The 10,218-nt window shown below is 42.6% G+C and overlaps 1 protein-coding gene across 8 annotated transcripts in view; it reads left to right on the forward strand.

The window, feature by feature from the left end:
- dtnba (dystrobrevin, beta a) overlaps window positions 1-4,912 on the forward strand; it is a 32,412-nt gene extending 27,500 nt beyond the window's left edge. For 6 of the 8 annotated variants that reach the window (XM_083535070.1, XM_083535072.1, XM_083535069.1 and 3 more), the window contains 4 exons: window positions 628-717; window positions 1,453-1,503; window positions 2,580-4,298; window positions 4,385-4,912. In XM_083535070.1, coding sequence (XP_083391196.1) covers window positions 628-717; window positions 1,453-1,503; window positions 2,580-2,665 — 227 coding nt within the window. In that variant the 3' untranslated portion in view covers window positions 2,666-4,298; window positions 4,385-4,912. Of the gene's footprint in view, window positions 1-627; window positions 718-1,452; window positions 1,504-2,579; window positions 4,299-4,384 lie in introns of those variants that run through there. The other 2 variants (XM_083535067.1, XM_083535068.1) reach the window with 1 other exon arrangement.
- Window positions 4,913-10,218: the final 5,306 nt, after the last annotated feature.

A 10,218-nucleotide genomic window follows, 5' to 3' on the forward strand; every position in this document is an offset into this window, starting at 1 on the left:
CTCTTGGATGAACTTTTTCTCCCTCTCTTTTTCCCACCAACCCTCTCTTTGTCTCTTTCGATCTGTTTCTCTCGGTCACTCGCTCTGTCTGTCTCTCGTTCGCAGTCTCACATCTGTGTCTCTGTCTCGCTCTCCCTTTTTTTTTTTTATTATTCTGTTTCTCTCTCTGTGGTGCTTTTTATTTCCTTCCAATTTCCCTCTCGGTCAATCTCTTTGTCTGTCTCTCGTTCGCTCTCTTTCATCTCTGTGTCTGTCTCGCACTCTTTTTTTCTCACTTTTTACGTCTCTGTCTCTCTTGTTCTCTCGCTCTCTCTCTCTCTTTCTGCATTGCTCATTTTCTCAGGTGCAGTCTCTTTTTTTTTCTTTTTCTGTCTATCTTTTTCTCCGTCTCTCTCTCTCTCTCTTGGTCACACTCTTTGTTCGTCTCTCTTTGTGTCTCTGTCTCACTCTTTCTTTTCTCACTGTTTATCGCTCTGTCCGTCTCGTTCTATTGCTCTGATTCTCTCAGTTGCATCCTCACATTGTCTTCATCTCTGTCACACTTTGTGTCTCTTGTTCTCTTTCTTTCTCCACATTGCTCGGATTCTGTCTCATGTTCTTGCTCCCTTTTTATTCTGTCTGTTTTAGGAGCACGCAGAAACCTGCGGAACGATCTTCTGGTGGCAGCTGATTCCATCACCAACACCATGTCCAGTTTAGTCAAAGAGCTGCACACTGGTACGAGAATACACACACACACACACACACACACACACACACACACACACACACACACACACACAAACATACACGAAAAAACTTAACCTTTTATAAACACACTGAACTTCAAACGCACTACTTCAATAATAAAGTTAATGCAAAAACAGAATAACAAGAATACGTCTCACGAGGTGTCTGTGTGTATTTGTTGGTGTTTCTGTGTGTGTTTGTGGTTTTATTTGTTGGTGTGTCTGTGGGTGTATCTGTGGGCATGTTTGTGGGAGTATATGTGTGTGTCTGTGGGTATATATGTGGGTGTATCTGTGGGCATGTTTGTGGGTGTATATGTGTGTGTCTGTGGGTGTATCTGTGGGCATGTTTGTGGGTGTATATGTGTGTGTCTGTGGGTGTATCTGTGGGCATGTTTGTGGGTGTATATGTGTGTGTCTGTGGGTGTATCTGTGGGCATGTTTGTGGGAGTATATGTGTGTGTCTGTGGGTGTATCTGTGGGCATGTTTGTGGGAGTATATGTGTGTGTCTGTGGGTGTATGTGTGTGTCTGTGGGTATATATGTGAGTATATCTGTGTGTGCATCTGTGGGCATGTTTGTGGGTGTGTCTGTGGGTGTATCTATGGGTGTATCTGTGGTCATGTCTGCGGTTGTATCTGTGGGCATGTTAGTGGGCGTGTCTGTGTGTGTGTGTCTGAGGGCATGTCTGTGGGTGTGTCTCACAGTGTGTCTCTGTGTGTAGATGAAGACGTAATGGAGGAAGAACAGAGACTGCGGAATGGAAGAGACAGAGGTACACACTTACCTTCTAAATTTGCAAAACCAAAGTTCTGACTTAGCGCTCCAGTGGCTTTATGTATACCTATGTCACAATTCTGTAAGCTCCACCCACTTCTTCCTGAAATGTCCTCACTGGAGTACTAGTTTCAAGTTTTCACTCTCCAGGGTTTTCATATATACCCAAGTCACAATCTTCTAAGTTTTACCCACTTTCAGAGCCATCAGAATGGAGTGCCGACGCCTGTAGCGTGAAATACATGTTGTTTAAAGGCTGTTGCTTTAACCAATCAGATATCCAGTTGACGACTCTGGGGCCATCTAGCAGGCGTCCGATAACGTCATCATTTTCACGTCCTTATATCGTATTTGGGTGGATTTACTAGCTGTTTTTTTTTTTTCTTTTCATTCCACAAAGACTGACAGAGGAAACAGTTCAAATGTTGTTTCCTCTCAAATTTGCACAAAAACACACTCCATTTGCGGCTCCAGTGAAAGGAGACGTGTCGAATTGTGTTTCTTGCTTTAGTAATGACCTTCGTTCTCGCTTTCTCTAATATCGGTGCGTAATAATGACGGTATCAAGAGACCATTTTTACGGTCGCGCAACCGCTTCATGGTCTTCCAAACTCCGCCCCCTAAAGCGTTTGTTCTGCAAAAACCTCAACCTTATTGAACCGAAGAAGAAAAAAAAAAATGAGTGTTTGTGTTCGCGATTGTGTGACATTGAGGTTTTTACCTCAGACACGCGAAATGATCTGCTCTTTAACCTCCATCGATTCACTTCTAATTAAGTGTCCTGCTGCTTCCAGGTTGTAGTGTAGTTAAACCTGGGCTGTGATGTTTACAGCTTATGTCTAGTGTGTGTGTGTGTGTGTGTGTGTGTGTGTTGGACTGCCCTAATTACTTGTAAGCATCAACCAGGGAGCAGTTTGAGTGTGTGGGATGTGGAATGATTTTCCTCCTTCTCCTTTACTTACTTTCTGCCTCACCCAGAACGAACACACAATTTTGCCTTGAAAATCAGAAAGGAGGCAGGGCTTAAATTCTGACGCATTATTCACTCTCACGAATGCCTTTTCCTCGTTTCAGGTGCGGCGGTGGGACAGGTGAGAACGACGACTCAGCAGACTCCGCCCAGAGAATCCAAGCGTCCCGTTCACGGCCTATTTTCGTGAAGATGAAGAGGAGCCCGGCGGAGACACAAGCTTCCAGGAGCCACTGTTTAGAACGAAAAGATTTTTTTTTCTCTCCCAGTTTTATTTAGTCGTGTTTGGTTTCGGTTTGTGTTTGTACGATTAATAAGCTCAGTTTGAAATCATATTGGTTGAAAGCTAGATATATAAAAAAAAGAGAAAAAACTACTGAGAACGAGGAGGCGCTAATCGAGTGACGGAACGGAGACTTCGGATTGTTTATAGTTTTATGGGATGTATAAAGAAGGTTGAAGGTGATAAAAGTGATAAAAGGAGGGACAAAACTTGATGATGAAAGCAAAAGAGAAAGTGAGGTGGGAATCACGTAGGTCGCTGAAACACAGTTAAAGAAAGGATTCGTTTGCGCCGTTAATTTATTATTTTTTATTTATTTTTCTCAGTCGGCTTCGAAGCTCCCGCAGGCGTACGCGTCTAACGAGAGGTTCGCGATCGTAAATCTTCGGGCAGAAAAAAAATCGAGGGTCTGCCTGACTCGGACTCATTTTTAACGCGTTTACGTTACATGAAAACCACGTCCGATCGAGTGGCAGCTATTTTTGGTGGTGCTGAAGACTACTAGACTATGAAGTCGCGATTTTGGTTCAGTTTCCTGTGGAGAAACACATTTCTAACATATATGGTGGTTTTTCCAAAAACTGGTGAATCCATCGCATTACGCAACCCGAGTAGTTTAGGTGGTAAGGGGCCTCGCTCAAGGTCCTGGCAGGAACAGTGGCAGCTTGGAGGTGCTGGGATTCGAAGTCACGGCCTTCTAAACAGCGTTCTTTGGTCCATTTTCTGCAGCTTTGCAGATCAGATTCACGTCTGGTGGCGAGTTGAGTCCGAGTCCAGTCTTGTTTTCCAATCTCGCCTTCAAAGCCCCGCCTCCAAAGCCCCGCCTTTATAAAAAAACCCGCCTCCAACCCCCTTCTCCCCAAACCCCAGCCTCCAATGCCCAGCCCTCAAAGCTAATGTTCCAGGATGGAAAACATCAAATAGCCTCCTATTGAAGTCACTCCAGTTTTTTTAGAAGAAACTCCAGGAAAACTCTTCGGAAGTCTTGAATTTGCTGCCTGCGTCTGCCGTTTGCAAAATCGGCCTTTTGAAGTATCGGATCGTGGATTCGTCCGTTATTTTTTGTTTGTTTTTTCTTCTCGAAAGTGTGTGTAAATATAAAAAAGTTACAGATGATTTGGTTTTTATAGAACTCGTTTTCGGTACAGGAAGCGGAACCCGAGAAGGGCTGTCAAACGACTGAAATGTGCGCGTACTAAGTCCTGACCAGGAGACGTTACCCACGATGCCTCACAGCGTAGGTTTTATTTTATTTTAAACACTGTTTGTAGTAACGTGTGTGCAAACAAAAACACACACATACACACTTACGCAAATATATGACCTGCTGTGCTGTGTACTTACTTATACAAGTGTGTGTGTGTGTGTGTGTGTATAATGCTGGACTGCCACTATAATGAAACTGCCTTATATGAATCTCAAAACAATTTGCGGGAAATGTTTGTATTTTGTATTTTTCCCGAAACATGCGCAATTGCACCCCCTATCTTTCCAGGAGGGTGATGCGTCTCAAATCCCACAGTACTTTTGTCCAAACGGCGTATTTGTATGTTCATACAAAGTTTCAGTTCGTGCTTTTAATTTCTTATAGGATAAGGAAAAAATAGTTTCTAGAAAAAAACGAAGTCGGAATTCTGCTCGATCGGAAAAAGTGCCTCAAAGTGTAAAACGATGCGGGATAAGTGACTGCAGTTTGGTTCGGAGAGACATCTGAAGATGTAAACAAATTTTTTTTCCCCAAGAATTCTCACCGTTTTTTTTTTTGTCTTCTTTATTCACATCCTATTCGTATGTCTGGTTGCGATCAATGCACAAATCCCTCGTTGTGTTCCTGGTGAAACGGAAAACTCGTTCGTTTCTTCTTTAGAGTGCTCTTATAATAAATGGATTGTTCCTTTCACGTGTGTGTGTGTGTGTGTGTGTGTGTGTGTGTGTGTGTGTGTGTGTTGTGTGTGTGTCTGTGTGTGTGTGTGTGTGTGTGTGGCAGGTTCGGGGGGGGCTCATGGTGCCGGTAACCATCAGGTTTTATTTTTAAGTCCTCGTCCTCCTCAGGTCATGTGACCGGCATCCAGACTATGTTTCATATCAGGCGAATCAAATCAGTGTCTGATTTTTCAAATGTATTAAATAAAGTGCTATTTTTTCAAATTGAAATGTTTCTCTTTTTTTTTTTTTTTTTGTAACGATACAGTGTCCATAATGTTCAATAAGTGTGTGTCAGGACATGAGCTGGATAATTGTTGTATAAATATCATGAAGAGATTTTGTCATAATACTTTTTACTGAGTTCTGCAGTTCTGTCCCCAAAATTGATGTGTTAGAAGCAGGAAAAATGGGCGAGCGTAAGGATTTGACCGAGTTTGACGAGGGCCAAATTTGGACATCTAGACGACTGGGTCAATTCAATTCATTTTTATTTGTATTGCGCTTTTAACAATGAACATTGTCTCAAAGCAGCTTTACACAGATAATGTGGTGATTAAAAGTGAATATATTCTTTATCAGTGTAAGTTTGTCCCTGATGAAAAAAAACGGTGGCGACTGTGGCAAGGAAAAACTTCCCGAGATGACATAAGGAAGAAACCTTGAGAGGAACCAGACTCAAGAGGGAACCCATCCTCATCTGGGTTCCACTGAATGTCCATTTATAGCAGATATACGATGTTGTGGGGTACAGTGATGATGACCAGAAGCGAACTGTAGTCGTGAGTCCTGAGTGTAGCAGACTGTTGACATTAACTACAATCCAATCCATCCTCAAAGCGCCCGTTCTTACTCCGGAATTTCATTGACCACCCAAGGCGTTGATGTGAAACCGTCCCAAGCTGCACAGAATGGCCTCCGAATGAAGAGAACACTATCCAGAGGCAGGCCTGGACGAAGTGGGAAGATCCACAGAGGGGAGAGGGGCAGGAACAGTGGTCACTGGAACCTCAGGAGCAAGTTTAACTCGACCGAGAGAGAGAGAGAGAGAGAGAGAGAGAGAGAGAAGGAGTGGTGAAGGCGAAGGCTGGTCCGTGTGGCTCCAAAAGACGAGCTTTTATAGCTCAAACTGCTGAAGAAGTTCATGCTGTTAATGTTCGATGGGTCAGAACTGTTTTAGCAGCAAAAGGGGACCAACACAATATCAGGCAGGTTGTACAAAGCATAGAGGTCAAGACCCATAATCCAACATGACTACAGAGATAAAAAGGTTATAAAATATGAATTTATAAACTAAAAATGTTTTACTCTAATGACTGAGCCAATGGTGACTGTGGCAAGGAACAACTCCCTGAGACTTCATGAGGAAGAAACCTTGAGGGGAACCAGAGGGGTACCCATCCTCATCTGGGTGGCAGAATGTCCATTCATTACAGTTCCATCGTTGTTGAGGTGCAGTGTTTAGTGATGGATGCTTATATGCAGAACTGTTACTGCAAACTGTGGTCCTGAGCCCATTGTAGCAGCCTGTTTATATTCATTACTGTTCAAATCCATCCATCCATTGTGTGACCACCAAGTGAAGAGAACTCCATCCAGAGCGACGGCTGCAGAACCTTAAGAGAAGACGAGGACAAAATTACACGATGTAAGTACAGTTTCGATCAAAGGTGCCAAAACCTTTTGTTTTTAATATGGGCCATGGGGCGAAAGTGAATGTATGGATCAAAATGTTTAAAATTTCAAGTCAAATTTATTTATATTTTGTATTATATTTATTATTTCAATAAAAAAAAATTGCAGCTTGAAATCATCTTTAGAAAATAGAATTTTAAATGTAAAACCCAAACACTTTAATAGTATTAATAGTAAACTATGACTTTAAGGCTGAGGTATGAAATGTGAATTTTGTGTCCCGGTATACCCCTAGTGTCAATAGTTATTTTGCCCCCTAACCCCCAACTTTGCTATAAATAAAACAGAAGCATGGTGATCATTAACTGGTGCCGTGACTCGGTCAGAATTAAAGCATTTTTTTCGCTTTTACAAAGCAGAACCGTGCTGTTATGGATGGGGGCGGAGCTTATTTCAGGGCCAGAAAGATAAAAACAAGAAAGCGGATCGGTTTGCTTGCCTACTCTGTAGATAAAAGGAAGGTGTAATTTAATCCAATATTTTCGCCGGCTCTGGCTGAGGGTAAATATCAAAGGAATTTATTTCACAGTTGAAATGTGTGATTTGTGATCAGGAATTCACCTTTGACCATAAAGATAATCTTGCTGGTGAAGAAACATGGCTGTGTTTGTTCTCAGTGTTTTTAGCATTCTCCCTAGTAACACAGTGACCTATTAAAATGGTTTTGTCATGTGATTCACGTGCCCTAAGCTGTGGTGTGTGTGTGTGTTGGATCTTCTCTTTTTCTGGCATAGTTGTAACAGTACTGAAGATATTTCCAACGACATCTGCACAACTACTCCATCCACATCTCCACCTATATCTATATGCACAGCTCCACAGCAGGTCCTCACACATCTCCACCTATATCTCCGCAACTGTTCCACCAATACCTCGAAAAGTGCTCCACAACAGCTTCCCCTGTAGGTCCACCTATATGTTGTTTTTCCCGCCAAACTTGGAGGCACATAATTGTATAGGACGTCTTTGGATGAACATGGAAATTTCCCTTTACTTTATTTCGGACACCGTAACCTGTTCCAGCATGTACAAAGCCAGCTCCATAAAGATTGAAGAGGTCGAAGATCTGCTGCACCCCTGTATGCTGAAGATCGCTTTAACCTGAGGGGTTTTCTGACCTCTGTGACCAGGGGGTCATCAAGGGTGTTATCAAGTGAGGATAAATTGATGACCTCTGATCTTTCTGTAAGGGCGGGACAAAAAAAATAAAAAGGCGTCAAGAGAGAGGCAGCAACAGCAGAGATAGATGGAATGAGAACATATATATATGTGTGAGTGTGGTCAGGCGGCCATCTTGGCGAGCCGCCAACACAAGCCGGAGAGACATGGGGCGCATTTTAATGAGAGCGAGGCGAACTGAGGACAGTGTGTGTGTGTGTGTGTGTGTGTGTGTGTGTGTGTTCGAGAGACATAATGAGTGAGAGAAAGCCTGCGAGCTGTGTGTGTGTGTGTGTGTTGTCAGGTAAACCACAAGCGTTAGCATGTATTAAAGGCTCAAATAAAAGTGACGTAATTTGATACGTGGCCTAATCAGATCACTCTATAATTGGAACAGCTGTGTGTGTGTGTGTGTGTGTGTGTGTGTGTGTGTGTGTGTGTGTGTGTGTGTGTGTGTGTGTGTTAAAATAGCCCAGCTACGGTTTACCCAAGGACACATTCCAGATCGGCTCCCTTTTCCCTTCCCCATTCTCCACCATTAAGCCTTCCTCTGTTGCAGTTCCTCCCTTCCTGTTCATTTCTTCTCTCACACACACACACACACACACACACACACACACACACACACACCCCATAATAAACACCAGAATGTGGGAGAAAAATGTAAAAGAATGCACAGACTTCAGCTCCAGTAGTATAGTATACATGTCATATTGTTTTGTCCACTAGGTTGTAAAAGTGGGGACTGGAGTTTCCCCTGAATTTCTCTTAATACTGTATAATGATGTCCGTTTCACACAAACGCACACATACACACTGGGATAAAGAAAATAAAAACTCTGAGGTCATTTGCTTCGATTTGTCACTTGGTGGGGCGTTTGTGAATCATGCTAACATCGCAGGACGGTGCGGTTAGCGTTAATGCTAGCGCACTTCGCAGAAATGTGTAATTGTACTTTATGGTGCTTGAGTTATTTTTTTTATTGGCTACATTCTTCTTTTACTAAGTATCATATAGATATAAGCGAGTTTTACTCTCTAATGAAATATATTTAAGCTTCCATATCGGCACTTTTTACTCCACTATCTTTTAATCAGTGGTGGGAAGTAACAAAGTACAAACCTTCGAGATTTAAACCTTCAGCACAACAAACATTTATTCACAACGTCTTGTCTTTACTCTGATATAAAAAAAAAAACAAAAAAACACCGAAATAACAATTTTTCATCAGCAAACATTTGTTTTAAAGATGCGCCAAGTTTCGAATCAGAAACAAAATCCGCCATGATGCGCAAATCCGACAATTTACCCTCTGGGGTCGACAAACGCACAGGCGAGTTTTGTGGCATTTTTTTCCCCATTTTTTTTACTCAAGTCATATTGGAATTGGTGAATTTGACATAGGAATAGACTAGATGCCATTTGATTTCTATACTTTTACTCAAGTAAGATTTGCAGGTACTCTTTACACCTCTGGCAGTTCGATAGGCATAAAAGCTTTCAGCAGAGTTCTTCCAGAGAGCTCGCTAGTTGGCGATCCATGAGATTGGGGGTGTGATTACCAAGAAATTTAAATCTTTCGATGCTAATCAACTTCATTAGCATCGGAAGCTTCAAATTCAAACCTGCTAAAAGAATAAAGTACCAATGGTTCACACTGTCAGAACGGCATTGTGGGTATTTGTGTTTGATGGTTGTGACGTGTCTTCCAGCAGACCAGGTGTTATTTTAGAAAAAAAAACGCACTTTGGGGGATTTTTGTATGACAAAACAGTGCTGTTTAGATTTAGGGTTTTGTGTGTGTGTGTGTGTGTGTGTGTGTGTGTGTGTGTGTGTGTGTGTGTGTGCGTGCGTGCAGGTGTATGTTGGTGAGGTTGAGTGTGTGTTTGACCTGCTCATGGTGGGGGCAATTTTGAGTTGAGACGCTTTATTTATGACCTTCTTCCCAGTGTGTAGCTCTTTGGAGCTGCTTTAAATCAGCCGTGTGTGTGTGTGTGTGTGTGTGTGTGTGTCTGTGTGTGTGTGTCTGTGTGTGTGTGTGTGTGTGTGTGTGTGTGTTGTGCAAGGCAGTAAGTGGGTCACTCTGAGCTCAGTGGAGCCATTTTGGATGGCAGCTGCAGAGAATGTGTGTGTTATTAAGCATTGGGGGAAATGGGGGCAGTGATAATAAACTAAAAAAAAATTCGAAGGAATCTGTCATGAGACCTTCAAAATCAGCAGTATGGGCTCCTGTAGCGTAAAATACATGTTGCTCGGACCTGTTGCTGTAACCAATCAGATAGCAGGCATTCAATAACCAGCATTTCCACGTCCTTTGATTGGATGGTCAGAGAGCCCACTAGTCAAAGCTCGCAAACCCCATCTGTAGCAAACTGCACAAGCTTCGATATATTCATGTGGATATAATCGTTTATATATTTTTGTTTTGTTGTAGTATTTGCACAAAAACACGGAATTTGCCACTTTCGAATCCCCCAACAATCCACAGGAGACCACCAAAATGAACCCCAGGTCACTTTATGCAACCGTGACGTCATAACGCTGGTATTAGGAGGTGGATCAGGTGGGTAACCACTGAAGGCCACTGACGCACCAACTTTAGTGAATAAATTATTCATGAATTAAGTGGGAATGACGGATTTCCGCCATGTTGATCGGTTTCTGGTTATCTTTTTCCCCCCCA

Source organism: Silurus aristotelis (assembly GCF_946808225.1).
Source record: "Silurus aristotelis genome assembly, chromosome: 29".
NCBI classification, from domain to species: domain Eukaryota; kingdom Metazoa; phylum Chordata; class Actinopteri; order Siluriformes; family Siluridae; genus Silurus; species Silurus aristotelis.